The following is a 13162-nucleotide window of genomic DNA, read 5'->3' on the forward strand; positions in this document are numbered from 1 at the left end:
ACCATCTTTCTTGTACATGCACTAGGTAATATACAGTATGCGGGGGTTCTTTTCCGGCCTCTTCTCCGGCATCCATCTTTGATTTCCTCTCCCTTGTAAACAGGAATATTGACCCCCTCACTCACTCCCGACCCTTCTCCTCGCCAGCCTCCCGAACCGGCCTGGGCGGCGCAGGCGTCGAAAACGCCCCCTTCACCCCTCCAAAGACAGCCTTCCGAATCTGGTGACCATATCAGCCACGACCCAATCCCCTCACACACATGACAAAAGAAAGAGAACATACCTCATCAAACGGACTCCCCCTCTCATCCCACTCCATAAACAACATCGCATAGATCAAAACAACTAACAATCAACCCGAATTAGCCTAAACCCTATCCACTATAGCACTCCCAACACTCCCACCCGAATCCACCTTTAGAAAGAGAGGGGGGAGGGAAACTTACACCCAATACTAAACCATTGCACCAACTTCGTAGCCTTACTCCACTTGGGCCGAGCGTACTTCAGCGCCGCGCGCCGCCGGTATTTCCTTTCCAGCCGGAATTGGTGCTTCGGCGACAGCTTCGACATGTCGGGTGGCCATTGCCGCTTGGGCTTGTAGAGGCTGTAGCGGGTGTTTATCTCTGCGTGAGGGTCGGTTTCGGCGTGGGATTCGGCGTCGTTGGTGTTGGGATTCGGCGTGCTGGTTAGGCGGAAGGGGGAGGGTGAGGGGCGGGTTGTTGTTGTTGTGAATTGGCGCGTGAGATTGAGGGTCTGGTTTGGGGTTAGTTCTGGGTCCTTTAGTGGTGTGGGCGCTGAGCTCGGAGTGAGATGGGAGCTGGCAGCTGGGTTGGACGTACTTGCTGCTGGTGCTGCTGCTGGCGGTTGGTTTTCGGGTTATGCGTGAGGTTAAGGCATTGTGTGCGCAGGGGCCGAGCTGGACCCCCGGCTTTGCTGAGGGTTGAGGGGGTGAGTCGGCGGAGGAGCATTGGTGTGTTGTTCTGGTTTACGCGTGGGGTTTGAATCTAGGAAAGGCGTCGGGGATGGTGTGAGGGTGAAGCTTTTGCGATTTGGGGCTTGTTATCGGAGATCGGCCGGCAGAAAAGATGGATTCGCGGGCGGAGGCCGAGGGTTACCGCCTTTCATCTTGCTTATACATACTCCGTACACTATGTAGGTCGGGAGGGTTGTTATACTCCAGCAATATTTCCATTATTCATTGAATTTGTTATGGAAGGATGTTGATGGTTAAATTTAGTTCAAGGACTAGCAGTCGATGTACTTCGTAGTAAGCTTAGGTAAGTATTTAATCTAATTTGGCATATAATGTATCTGGGGAGTATAAGCATAAGTTTATGCCGGACGATAAATGATCCCAGGTAGCCATATACACGCTGACTCTATCACATGTAAAGCAACTCTTCTTTTCCTGCTGATCGCATGACGACAGGGCAGTAATCAACTCGATCATCTGCCAGACAAGAATCAGAAACATCTTCACATGAAACCCCATGCTTTCGGCGATCCCGTGACCCTTTCCCCGGAATAACTATAATGCGGCCGAGCCTCGGTACTTTCACAGGATGATTATTCAAAGGACCAACCAGTCGATTAGGCCGGGGGTTAACAGGAGAGACGCCTTCTCCACGCTGTCTCTTCCCCGGATTCCCGTGTCTTATAAGAGCCAAAAGGAGACCGGCTACTTCTTCTTTTTGATTTTTTTGTGAAACTCCCCCTCCCCTTTTTCTTGCCGGACATTCTTAACCTCCCCCATTCTGTCCATACTTCGATTGACGTCATCATGTCCTCTGGTACGTTATCAGCCCCTCCTCCACAGCAAACACCCAGACGAAAAAAGCTAACAGTGATTTTCTAGCCCAACAACGTCTCAGCCAGGTGGCTTCTCACTTCAGTCCCGGTGGCAAGAAAGGAGCCGCGGCTCTCACGGAAAAGCACCCCGATGATATTGTCGTGACGTGTGCGCTGCGGACGGCCCTCACCAAGGGTGGGAAGGGCGGCTTCAAGGATACCGCCGCCGCCGACCTGCTGGCCGGGGTGTTCAAGGCGGTGATTGACCGCAGCAACATCGACCCCAAGCTGGTTGATGACATCGCCGTGGGCTCGGTCCTGCCCCCCGGTGGCGGTGCCACCGAGTTCCGTGCGGCTGCGCTCGTCGCCGGGTTCCCCGAGTCGACCGCCGTTAAGAGCTTGAACCGTCAGTGCTCCAGTGGTCTGCAGGCCATCGTTGACATTGCCAACGCTCTGCGTTCCGGCATGATTGATGTCGGTATCGGTGCTGGTGTCGAGAGCATGTCGTCTCAATACGGGTAAGTTGTTGTTGCCTCCACCCCCTTTGGAACTAAAGCTGACACGAAATGCTACCAAACTAGCCCCGGCGCCGTGACCGAGTTCTCTGAGCTGCTGGAGAGTCACCCCGAATCGGCCAACTGCAAGGTACCGATGGGAGTGCTGTCGGAGCAGATGGCCAAGGACCGGGGGATCTCGCGGGCGGCGCAGGACGCGTTCGCGGCGTCCTCATACCAAAAGGCCGTCAAGGCGCAGCAGGCGGGGCTCTTCAACGAGGAGATCGTGCCGCTGCAGGTGAAGTGGACGGACCCCAAGACCAACGAGGAGAAGACGATCACGGTCAAGGCGGACGACGGGATCCGTGACGGCATCACGGCGGAGTCGCTGGGCAAGATCCGGCCGGCGTTCGCCAAGGACGGGTCCATCCACGCCGGCAACGCCTCGCAGATCTCCGACGGCGCCGCCGCCGTGCTGCTGATGAAGCGGTCCACCGCCGAGCGCCTCGGCCAGAAGATCCTCGGCAAGTACGTCGCCGGCAGCGTCGTCGGCGTCAAGCCGCTGCTCATGGGCATCGGCCCCTGGAAGGCCATCCCCGTCGCCCTCGAGAAGGCCGGCATCACCAAGGACGACGTCGACATCTACGAGATCAACGAGGCCTTCGCTTCGCAGTGCGTCTGGTGCGTCAATGAGCTGGGCCTGCCCCAGGAGAAGATCAACCCCAAGGGCGGCGCCATCGCTTTCGGTCACCCCCTCGGCTGCACCGGCTCCCGACAGGTCAGCACCCTCCTGACCGAGCTGAAGCGCACCAACAAGAAGATCGGTGTCACCAGTATGTGTGTCGGCACGGGTATGGGTATGGCTGCCGTCTGGGTAGCTGAGTAGAGGGAGAAAACGCGGGAAAATCTAGAATGAGCTGGCTTCATAGGAACGTCTTTTCTCTCTCTTTTGCCTTTTGTCATAAGTAAATAAATAGCGAGTTTTCTCTGTGCTTTGTGCTTTGTGCTTTGACCATTGTCTTTTCTGGATAACAGGGCTGCGTTAGGTGTAAGACCAATGAAGTTTTGATATGCTTCTATCCTCACCCTTCAGAAAACATATAGTTATCGAGCTTCGCAGACATAGAACCTCAGCCAGCTCAACCTAGTAGTACCCACAGAGCCGAAACTATACATCCGAGCCACCCACCCACCAAAATCTCAAACAAAAAGAAGAGATAGCTAAATCTTTGTCCGAAACTGCTTAAACGCCTCGAACACAGACATCCCCCGCGACACGGCCTCCTTAACGCGATCATCCATCGCCACCAACTTCGGCATCGTCTCAAGCACCGCATCAAGCAGATCCCGCGGAATAGCCACCACGCCTTCCACCGGATCGCAAACAATGATATCTCCCTGCAGCAGCAAACCGTCAGAGCATTAGCAAACGAGTCCCCCCCCCCCCAGCCCCAACCCTTCCATTTATCTTCCCCTCCCCTGCCCGCATCACACCAGAAAGGAACTGAAGGATAACATACCGGAGAAACCACCACCCCCCCAACATCAACCGGCACATTCCTCGCCACAGCCTTCGCCTCGGCACCACTGCCCACAGTGGACGTGCCACGCGCCCAAACGGGCAGCTCACAGTCCGCGAACTCGGCGAGATCACGCACCCGGCCGTTCACCACTGCGCCGCGCACGCCCAGCCTCTTCATTCGCTGCGCCATGATCCCGCCTACCACTGCGCAGTGTTGGTCCGCGGGTTGGTCGACGACGACGATTGTGTCACTCTCGACGTTGTCGACCCAGTGTGTATTTGGTGGGAAGGTGTGGGCTGGGTCGTCCTGGGTGGTGGGGGGTTCGTGCTTGGAGGTGAATTTTATGGTTGAGGCTGGGGCAATGATTTTCTTGGGTGCGGTGGTGTTGGGGGGTGGGAGGGGGTTTGCTTTGGTTTTATTGTTAGTTTGATTGGGAGTATTTTGCTTTGGGGATTGGTTTTCTGCTTTGGGATTTGGATGGAGGGGACCTATGAGGTAATGGGATGATGTGATGCTGGCTTGCCTGCTTACTTAGGTCGGCGAGATAGCCGGCGCGGGCTGGTGTGCCCTGCGCTGGAGTCTGGAGTTTGAGGAGTGCATCAGAGACCTGAGGTTAAACTTGTGTCAGTCTGGATGCGGGGGAGGGGTCACATGGTATATCTTGTGTGTAAGGGGGAAGACGGGGGTGAGTGCTTACGTCGCAGGCGGAGTAGTTGTGCAGGATGCGTAGCTTTTCCTCGAGAGTAGTCGCCATGGTGTTGAGGTGTTGGTGTCTCTTTTTGGGGAGTGCGAGTGAGGGTTGACGATGGAGGCGCACGAGTAGCTGATGCGGGGTGAAGCCGGGGGAATGGAAGAGGCGACAGAGGATCATGGGGGAGAGTTCAGCGTGAGAGAGGAGGCTGCAAAGGGTGGTTTCACTGGAGTGTTGAAGATTATGCTGCGGAGAGGATGGCGGTAGGTCTATGTATCGGACTCAATGGCACCTTTGTCTCTGTGCTTCAGCTGCTGATTGTCGTCGCGCATGTGGAATAACCGAGGATCGGAGGATTGACATCATGACCAGATGCAGACTGGTAGAGGTACCATTGCAGAGTCGGACCAAAGGGAGACCGAAAGAGACATAGTGCGATGGAATTGATGTACTGCTTACGGTCAAATTGAATTGCACATGCTTGGGTATGGCATATCGAAGCAGCAGACGATTTAGGTGGTGGATCTGATCTATAGAAACACCGACGCCTGACAGCCTGCCGACGCAGCCGAACACTTACAAGCTCTGACTCGGCCCCAACTCTCCTTCCGCCGTCTCGCGATTCGACCTCAACTCAATCCAGCGACGAACCATGGCTGCAGAATCTTATACTTCCGATCAGCTTGAACTCTACCTTGCGCGCATTGGATTCGCCGAGTCCACCACTCTCGGCAGTCGACTGGAACATGCCCGCCAACACATGCACTGCAGCCCGCTGGCCACTCTGGCTGAGCTGCAACGAAGACACATCACCTCAATCCCCTGGGGTAACTCGGGGCTCCACTACTCAGCACATCATTCCATCTCCATTCGTCCAGCATGTGTCTTTGAGAAATTAGTTTCGCGTCGCTTGGACGGATACTGCATGGAGAACACCATGCTGTTCTACCATGTCCTCCGATTCCTGGGATACACCATCTACCCAACTGGAGGCCGAGTGAACGTTGCGGCCGCCAATGCCCCGATCGAGAGCCACAACTGGTTCTATGTAGGCTTGTAAGTGGCGCCCTTCCCGTGCAGGGTTGCGATCCCGCCGGTATCTAGTTATACTCATGCAGTATGTTTGTTACACAACAGGGGACACATGGTATTGATCGTGACGATTGGCGGCGAAAAATATGCGGTAAGCTTGCCCGATCTAGTGCCAATCGGGAAACATTCTTCGACCAGTCATGTCCGTTCATATTGCTTACATTGTATCTTGACAGGTGGACGTCGGGTTCGGCAACAACGGGCCCACCAGTCCCTTGCTACTTAAGCACGATGCCCCGTCGGTGTGCGTCGCTCCGTCGGAGATGCGGCTCATCTACGATACTATACCCGAGTTCGTGGACCGGACGCAGAAGGTTTGGATCTACCAGATCCGGCATTCTCCGGACAGCATCTGGATGCCCATGTACTCGTTCTCCGAGGTGGAGTTCCTCCCGCAGGACTTCGAAGTCATGAACTTCGCCACCAGTCAGCGCCGAACAAGCTGGTTCACGCAGACGCTGGTTTGTACACGAATGCTGCTAGACGAATCCGGAACCGCGGTCAAAGGCGTCTGTGTCCTGGCCGGGAATGAAGTGAAAGTGAGGGCAGACGGACACTCGGAGGTTGTAGAATCCTTGAAAAGCGATAACGACCGTGTCAAGGCGTTGGCTAAGTGGTTCGACATGCATCTTCAAGAGCATGAGATTGAAGGTATTCGCGGTTTGGTATCTCAGATCAAATAGGATCTTTTTGAGCATTTTAGAACTCTACCGTAATAACGGGACTATCCCGCTGCCTCAGCAACAACTGTACAGAACAAAGAGGTTATTTCTCTCTAACCCCGTGCGTGGATATTTCTCTCAAAGCTAATGCAGACGAACAAGTGAGGCACAAATAGGAAATAGTAGACATGGCGGCGATTGCCTTAATAGATACGTTTCTCGAGCTGCAGCACAGGTCAGACAGTTGCTCGCGAAGGAAGCGCACAACAAAAAAGGACCGTGCAAGTGGGGTACTGTACCTTCCAGGGGTTATTGACTTCGAAACCCTTGGGGGCTTCATGGTTGGACGATTGAGCTCGGAATTTTCCAGTCATTCTGCGGTCTCTCTCCATCACTGCAAGTGAGGTCAATGGTCAGCTTCGTATGTTCTCTTAAGATTCTAGATTGTGCGGGAATGAGCCGTGCGATATGTAGGTCCGTTCGTCATAGGCCGGGGTAGGGTCGTCGAGGATGGATCACATACTTTGCTGCTCTGCTGTTAGCTCGCTACTCGTGCGATTGCAAAGAAAGGGGATGACTTACCCTATCCCAAAGATCCAGGTTCCAACGCGCCGTCTTTCCGTCATTCATAAACCACTTGCAAGCCCAGATACCACCAGCACCGGCAGAGAGGGACTGTCACGTCATGATCAGTCAAGGCCGAGCGCGAGGACAAAAGGCAGGAAAGGGACTGGTAGGACCTACACCGATGATGATTCCAAAAGGAAGCAAGGCCTCGAAGGGGACACCCATAATGTGTTGGTAGTGAAGCGACGGACGCAACGGATATACGCGGGGGGAACTGAAGATCTGGAGGGATTGACTGTGAAGTTGAAGCCGCGGGAGGTTCGAATGGAGAGTCTGGCGGATGGCCCAAAGCGGTTTAGGCGGGGCGGTGACCCGGCCGCTGGATGAGTCAGCAGCGGCACTCAACCTCACAGGCACAGGAGAAGCAGAAGGGGCGAGTGCGTAGATTCCGGGCAAGTTGCCTGTAGACGGCCTTTTCAGCTGCGGAGATTCTTTTGCTACGGACCTTGCCTTTAATTTAGGACCCTTCTGCTGTGCTTGTGGGAGAGGTATGTTCTCCGTATTTGATAGCCGGACGCGTTCCATCCGCCATTGTCCCCATCCCGCTCCTCTGCCATCATTCCCTCTCCCACTGACCGTTGTTTTGATTTGCGCTTTGCGCTTAAGGTGCTGACTTCGGGTTTCTTCCGGCGCAGCTTTCTTTATTCGCTGGTCTCGACGTCGCATTTGCTGGCGCCTCAGGGCTTTCTTGTTCTATGATTCCCGATGCCCATTTCCTGCGGCGCCAGATGACTGTCTACTCTTGCGGGGAGCCTGTATAGTTGCAACTGCTTGGCTGCCTTTTATCTACGTACGAACTCTTGATATCCGATCCGAGGCTCCCGAGGCGATTCGATAATCGTTCATTCTGGCGACCGTTGTAACACACACCATGCCGGCAACAGTGCCGCCGGTCAATGACGACCGCGACAAGAAGGCGCCCGCGGATCCGGTGGACAGTGACCGGGATGCGGAGGGGGAGGAGGAAACCGACCTGTATCAGATGGAAATGGACCAGCAGCTCCAGGATGCTGTGCACCGTGCTCTTTTGGGTGACCCGGTCGAAAACGCTGCGGCAACCGACTCCGGAGACGATCAGGATGCGGAAGGAGAACCAGACCCCGAGATAGATGTGAATGGTGCTCTGCTTGATGCTGACCCAGTTGGCGCCGTGAAAATCCCCAAGCAAGCCCCTGCGGTGGACGATGACGATGCGGTTTCTGGTCCAGCAGATGCAGACGCAGACGCAGATGAAGAACCGGGGTCGGAGAATCACAGCGACAGCGAACAAGACCAAGATGCATCGAGTTCGTCGCCAGGCAGCAGCCAGGAATCGGATGACGAGTGGGAAGGCGAAAGCAATGACCACGAGGATGCGGAGGCGGAGAACACGGTCCGCGGCAACTGCATGTGAGTCTAGAACCTGAACTGGGTTGCCCGTGCCCCTTTGACTGCCGGTCTGGGGCCATATGGGCGCCAAGCATAAATGGATCACGGCACTAATCTCAGCTGCAATAGATTCTGTGGGCAGGACGAAGACAATGACCCGAGTGATGAGTATGAGGAGTATTTGACCTGCGGAGTCTGTGGCGATCACTGTACGTCGGTTCTGCGACCCCATTATCCCCCCAATCCCGAATGCTGGACGATCCCTACTGACTCGGCAACCCGACAGCTCATCGGCAATGCGCCCGGGAACAGAGTGCATTGGACGATGCAGAAGGTAACTTCTATGCCCGTTCTGCGAAAGCATAATTCATGTACTGACCGCCGTTAGAACCGATTTTATGGCGATGTCCAACCTGTGTCCAAGAGAAGCTGAGACCTAGCCCCAACGAGAGGGCAGCGGTTCCAAGGAAGAATCGAGCTAAGAACATGCGCAAGGAACTACTGCCTGCCCATACGGGCGAAGAAGGCTCTGATTTCCATTCCATCTTCAATACAGTGACGGTCAACGATGACCTCTTAAATAGCAAGCGGTCGCTGCGGAAAAGGAAGGACGGTTCAGTGTCAGCAGAGGCTGACGAGCATGCGCCTGTCCTCCGTAAAAGGCCACGGCAGGCCTCACTGCGTTCTGACCGGGCAATATCGCGGGAAGGGCTAGAGGTGGTCGATGGGATGTCACCTGTTCGAACACGTTCTCGGCGCACGCGCAAGAGCGAGCAGGACAACTGTCGCGTGGTGCTGAAGCAGTATGGACGTCTCGTAATGGCGTTCCGTCTCGATGAGTCCCGACTTTCCAGAATCTTCAACTCTCGCAGCGGATCCCAAACGCGAAGCCATCGGACTCCCAAGCCACCGCCCGTCGTCGCTGAGCCTCAGGCTCATTTCGCCCCTATCACTCCTGCCTCCTACTACACCCCTTTCTATTCTTTCAACGACCGCGAGATGGACGAGTCCAAGTCCAAACCTTACGGTGGTATTCTTTCCGAAGTCGATGCGGATACCTCAAAAACGCTACCGACAAACCTAGACCGCGACAAATTCGAGATCGCCCGCCACAGAGCAGAGGAGGAATGGCAAAAAAGAGTCAGGGAAACCGAAACCAGCGGTGAGACCGTACAGCATGCGTCACAAAAAGTTTCAGGGCCTCCATCCAGGATCAAGTACATCAATTTTGGTGGCTATGAGATCGAGACCTGGTATGCTGCTCCCTACCCGGAGGAGTATAGCCGTAACCGCGTCCTTTACATCTGTGAATTCTGCTTAAAGTACATGAACTCCGACTACGTCGCGTGGCGACACAAGCTCAAATGCCCGGCAAAGCATCCTCCTGGCGATGAAATCTACAGGGAAGGATCAATTTCGATATTCGAAGTGGATGGGAGGAAGAACCCCGTGTACTGCCAGAATTTGTGCCTTCTCGCCAAGCTGTTTCTGGGTTCCAAGACTCTTTACTACGATGTAGAGCCTTTCCTCTTTTATGTCATGACTGAGTACGACGATCTGGGCTGCCATTTCGTTGGTTACTTTAGCAAGGAAAAACGCCCAAGCTCAGCTAACAATGTCTCGTGCATCTTGACGCTACCTATTCACCAACGAAAAGGTTATGGGAACTTACTCATCGACTTCTCATATCTGCTCACTCGGATTGAGGGGAAGACAGGGTCGCCAGAAAAGCCGTTATCGGATATGGGGTTAGTTTCCTATCGGAACTACTGGCGTCTCATTCTTTCCTACCAATTACGAAATCAAAAGACCCCTCTCAGCATCGCGGAAATCTCGGAGCGCACGGGTATGACAGCGGACGATATCGTGTCAGGCTTGGAAGCATTGCGTGCCCTCGTGAGAGACCCTGTGACCAAAACTTATGCTTTGCGCCTCGATTACAAATACTTTGAAGAGTGCATTGGAAGCTGGGAGAGCAAGGGATATGTTCAACTCAACCCGGACGCGCTCGTCTGGACACCATACATAATGGGCCGAAGCAACCAATCGCAGTTCGATCGAGCTCCATTGCATGCTGTGGCGCCTCGCGAAGGATTGGAAGATGAAGAAAGTGAGGACGTGAAGGATTCAGGGAACGAGGAAGAGCAGCCACTGTCAGCCGATGCCGATTTGCCGAAAGAAGATAGCACAGATCCCTCGGTTGTGAATGGGATTGTTGACACCGAAGCCAAGCAAATCCCGCCTGAGCCGGCTGGACCTCCTTCCACAGAAGCACTGATTGCCAACAACTGCTTCCGTCATTCTGCTACCACGCCTGCAGACTCCAGCACTCCGGCTGAAGCCAATCCTGCCGATGGCATCCCTGCTTGGAGATTTGAAATCTGGCCTCCTGTCCAGGCACCATCCTATAAACGGCGCCCTGGCCGACCGTGGGGAAGTCGGACACACCCAAAGATGGCCTTGACCCCGACTACCGTTCGAACTAGTGGTCGGAACACCCCTCGCAGATCATCGGTGCTGGCATCCATGACTCCTAGTGCGAATCAGATCAGTGTCCGCCGCGGCCGGAGCGCCAAACTTATGGAGTCTCCTGCTGCTGATTCTGGCAGTCTGGAGCCGAACGGCACTGAAAACGAACAAGGCAAAGACATCGAGAACATGACAGGCGGCCACCTGGAAGATTTGTCACCCACAGCCATGCCCTTGGATACTGAAGACCAACTGAACCACACTGCTGACGAGGATGTAACGCCTACCTTAAACGGTGGCCGAGAGTCCGAGAATGGTGCGGACAACGACAACGGTGGTGATCCCATGACCGAAGCCCCTGTGACAGTCAATGGTAAAAGCACTGAAAAGAGAACCAAGGTCTCCAAGTCGGTGAATCGGAAAACGGTGGTTGAGCAGCTTGAAATGGTCATTCCGGCCGATGACGAGCGTGTCAAACTCCATGAGAACGGCATACCAGAGCAAGCAGTCAGCAATAGAACTGATGCGGACGGTGATGTTGTGATGGAGACCTGATGCTCTTTTTTGATAAATGATCAAAAAGTGAACTGCATGCTATCATGGGTTGACTTCAGAGCATTTTCCTCAGCAAGGGGAACACTTCGGAGGCGTTCAGCATTGCTCTTATTTGTTTGTCGTGTCTTCATGGGGGAGTACGTTTCATGACCAGGATCTGTTGGCTTTCTTTCCTGCTATTGTTGTATCTTGCAAGCACGGAGTAGGCTGGAAACCCGGAGTTTTTGGATCTTTACTTGATAGTGCGCGTTGCACGAAGAGACGTTCCCTCTTCCGAGTTATCTCTTAGCTTTCTAGCGATTGACTCTTCCCTTTGAGCCTGAGCATTGATTTGTTTCCCATGATTGGTTGGTCGTCCGTCATCTGAGCGATTGGCCTCTTCTATTCTTTTACTTCTTTCCGCAGATACATCGCTGATCTTGGTTCCACGGAATCGTTTCAGGCTGGAATGTTTTTGTCAGCTTTTTCTCCTGGTTGAGTTCTATTTATCATGTAATGTAGTGCCATGAGATATTAGACAATGTGACGCTTGTAAGCAGCTATATCGGCTACTCTTCCTACAGCATCGAAACAGAATCTAAGAATAGGCTATTCTGTGTGCATCCAGGATATCCACAAATGCAAAACTGCGCTCAAATTCTATAAGACATATATAGGTAGACTGATAAGATAAAAGCGACGCGATAAGCGCAGCGCCAAGCCCCAACTTTCTTCCTCCGCGCAGCACCGCAACATCCTCAACTCCTCTCCACTCCACACCACCGAACGAACCCAAGCCCAAACCCCAACACCCACAGCCCCCGAACAGTCAAACCAGTCCAGAAACAAATCCCCCAAGAAACAAGACAAAAGAAGGAGGGAAAATGTCCCTCCCGTCCAAAACCATCAGCATACTGATGCAACCGGCGCCGCGCACGCTGTCAGAAAGCAAAGTCGTGCTCTCGGCGCTGCAGAAATTCGGCGAGGTCGTAACATTCCGGAACCTGAAGGTGATTTTTTCCCATATTCTCACTCAAGCGCACTATCTCCTCGGGACTGTATTGGAATTTTGTTACTGATAGAGAGAGAGAGGCAAACAGTACGATGTAACCAACAAATCCAAAACCACGCGCCCTATTATCGCCATCTTCGAGTCCACCGCCGCCGCCTCCGCTGCCCTCGCTGCCTCGCCGCTTTGTATTCCTCTTCCTGGTCAGCAGCAGCAGCAGCAGCAGCAATTGCCAGGGGGCGTGGCCCAGCAACAGCCAGAGAGCTCAGCTCAATCTCAGCATGAAAGCGCAACCGCAACCGCAACCGAACAAGAAAACCTAACCCCCACCACCACCTCACAAGAAACACCTCAACCCCAATCTACATCTACACCTACAATCCACCCGTCTGCCCGCATCCGAACCGGAAACCCCACCCCGACCCCACCCCCAGGCCATATCATGTGCAGCCTTCTCTCCGCACGGCACAACCACGATTTGGCGGTGCGCCGGAACCCATGGCAGGGGGGGTTCGCGCTGGAGCGGACGACGCACCCGCACATGTACGACGACCTGGTGCGGACGGGGATTCCCCTAGCGGAGTTGGCGGATGGGCCGGCGGGGCGGAAGGGGTCTCCGTCGCCGTTGGGGCCGTTCCAGGTGGCGCGGGACAATCAGCGGTGGGGGGCTGTTTCGTTGATGGAGTTGGCGGAACGGGGGAGGAAGTGGGCGGAGGAGGTGGGTTCTTATGCATCGTCTCCGGTTATGGTCCTGGACGAGATGGAAATAAAGAAGAAAAAAGTGGAGAAGGAGAGGGTGAGGCCTTGGGCGTCTAGGCCTCAGAAGGGAACTTCTTATTATTATATGAGGACGGATTCTGGGGATGCTTCTTTTGATGCTTGATTTGGATTTTATTGGGGGG

General features: G+C 54.2%; 7 protein-coding genes across 7 annotated transcripts; 4 read left to right on the plus strand and 3 right to left on the minus strand.

Annotated features, from left to right (window-relative positions):
- BO97DRAFT_439440 (uncharacterized protein) lies at positions 1-1149 on the minus strand. Its single transcript, XM_025697985.1, has 4 exons — positions 843-1149; positions 447-756; positions 284-345; positions 1-220 (listed from the first exon to the last, which is right to left on the minus strand). The coding sequence occupies exons 1-4, from the start codon at positions 969-971 to the stop codon at positions 122-124; spliced, it is 600 nt and encodes a 199-aa protein (XP_025556714.1). The 5' UTR covers positions 972-1149; the 3' UTR covers positions 1-121.
- Positions 1150-1612: 463 nt separating this feature from the next.
- BO97DRAFT_359461 (3-ketoacyl-coA thiolase peroxisomal A precursor) lies at positions 1613-3329 on the plus strand. The gene is made up of 3 exons (XM_025692322.1): positions 1613-1793; positions 1859-2309; positions 2373-3329. The coding sequence occupies exons 1-3, from the start codon at positions 1784-1786 to the stop codon at positions 3169-3171; spliced, it is 1260 nt and encodes a 419-aa protein (XP_025556715.1). The 5' UTR covers positions 1613-1783; the 3' UTR covers positions 3172-3329.
- A 177-nt stretch (positions 3330-3506) lies between these two features.
- Positions 3507-4985, minus strand: BO97DRAFT_467105 (RraA-like protein; the record flags this gene model as incomplete). The annotated part of the gene is made up of 4 exons (XM_025699620.1): positions 4506-4985; positions 4340-4415; positions 3806-4215; positions 3507-3683 (listed from the first exon to the last, which is right to left on the minus strand). The coding sequence occupies exons 1-4, from the start codon at positions 4677-4679 to the stop codon at positions 3507-3509; spliced, it is 837 nt and encodes a 278-aa protein (XP_025556716.1). The 5' UTR covers positions 4680-4985.
- A 131-nt stretch (positions 4986-5116) lies between these two features.
- On the plus strand, positions 5117-6284 carry BO97DRAFT_402126 (arylamine N-acetyltransferase family protein). Its single transcript, XM_025694416.1, has 3 exons — positions 5117-5555; positions 5637-5682; positions 5768-6284. Exons 1-3 carry the CDS (start codon positions 5152-5154, stop codon positions 6272-6274), a joined length of 957 nt encoding a protein of 318 aa, XP_025556717.1. The 5' UTR covers positions 5117-5151; the 3' UTR covers positions 6275-6284.
- BO97DRAFT_402128 (NADH dehydrogenase [ubiquinone] 1 alpha subcomplex subunit 1) lies at positions 6275-7123 on the minus strand. The gene is made up of 4 exons (XM_025694417.1): positions 6998-7123; positions 6832-6928; positions 6553-6647; positions 6275-6338 (listed from the first exon to the last, which is right to left on the minus strand). The coding sequence occupies exons 1-4, from the start codon at positions 7043-7045 to the stop codon at positions 6291-6293; spliced, it is 288 nt and encodes a 95-aa protein (XP_025556718.1). The 5' UTR covers positions 7046-7123; the 3' UTR covers positions 6275-6290.
- A 628-nt stretch (positions 7124-7751) lies between these two features.
- Positions 7752-11272, plus strand: BO97DRAFT_419801 (putative histone acetyltransferase; the record flags this gene model as incomplete). Its single annotated transcript, XM_025696595.1, has 4 exons — positions 7752-8269; positions 8378-8457; positions 8535-8582; positions 8637-11272. 4 exons carry the CDS (start codon positions 7752-7754, stop codon positions 11270-11272), a joined length of 3282 nt encoding a protein of 1093 aa, XP_025556719.1.
- A 759-nt stretch (positions 11273-12031) lies between these two features.
- BO97DRAFT_439446 (uncharacterized protein) lies at positions 12032-13143 on the plus strand (the record flags this gene model as incomplete). The annotated part of the gene is made up of 2 exons (XM_025697986.1): positions 12032-12261; positions 12352-13143. Exons 1-2 carry the CDS (start codon positions 12136-12138, stop codon positions 13141-13143), a joined length of 918 nt encoding a protein of 305 aa, XP_025556720.1. The 5' UTR covers positions 12032-12135.
- Positions 13144-13162: the final 19 nt, after the last annotated feature.

This window comes from Aspergillus homomorphus, assembly GCF_003184865.1.
Source record: "Aspergillus homomorphus CBS 101889 unplaced genomic scaffold BO97scaffold_1, whole genome shotgun sequence".
Classification (NCBI taxonomy): domain Eukaryota; kingdom Fungi; phylum Ascomycota; class Eurotiomycetes; order Eurotiales; family Aspergillaceae; genus Aspergillus; species Aspergillus homomorphus.

What these genes read in the sequence shown, in the direction of transcription:
- BO97DRAFT_359461 (XM_025692322.1), top strand. An exon ending in AGCATGTCGTCTCAATACGG is followed by an intron (nt 2,310 to 2,372) that starts GTAAGTTGTTGT and finishes CTACCAAACTAG; the next exon opens with CCCCGGCGCCGTGACCGAGT.
- BO97DRAFT_439440 (XM_025697985.1), bottom strand. Translation starts at nt 971, where the DNA reads ATGCTCCTCCGCCGACTCACCCCCTCAACCCTCAGCAAAGCCGGGGGT. An exon ending in GCAATGGTTTAGTATTGGGT is followed by an intron (nt 346 to 446) that starts GTAAGTTTCCCT and finishes GTTGATTGTTAG; the next exon opens with TTGTTTTGATCTATGCGATG. An exon ending in GGGGGAGTCCGTTTGATGAG is followed by an intron (nt 221 to 283) that starts GTATGTTCTCTT and finishes TATGGTCACCAG; the next exon opens with ATTCGGAAGGCTGTCTTTGG.
- BO97DRAFT_402126 (XM_025694416.1), top strand. Translation starts at nt 5,152, where the DNA reads ATGGCTGCAGAATCTTATACTTCCGATCAGCTTGAACTCTACCTTGCG. An exon ending in AACTGGTTCTATGTAGGCTT is followed by an intron (nt 5,556 to 5,636) that starts GTAAGTGGCGCC and finishes GTTACACAACAG; the next exon opens with GGGACACATGGTATTGATCG. An exon ending in TTGGCGGCGAAAAATATGCG is followed by an intron (nt 5,683 to 5,767) that starts GTAAGCTTGCCC and finishes GTATCTTGACAG; the next exon opens with GTGGACGTCGGGTTCGGCAA.
- BO97DRAFT_402128 (XM_025694417.1), bottom strand. Translation starts at nt 7,045, where the DNA reads ATGGGTGTCCCCTTCGAGGCCTTGCTTCCTTTTGGAATCATCATCGGT. An exon ending in CTTTTGGAATCATCATCGGT is followed by an intron (nt 6,929 to 6,997) that starts GTAGGTCCTACC and finishes ATGACGTGACAG; the next exon opens with TCCCTCTCTGCCGGTGCTGG. An exon ending in AAGTCAATAACCCCTGGAAG is followed by an intron (nt 6,339 to 6,552) that starts GTACAGTACCCC and finishes TGTTCTGTACAG; the next exon opens with TTGTTGCTGAGGCAGCGGGA.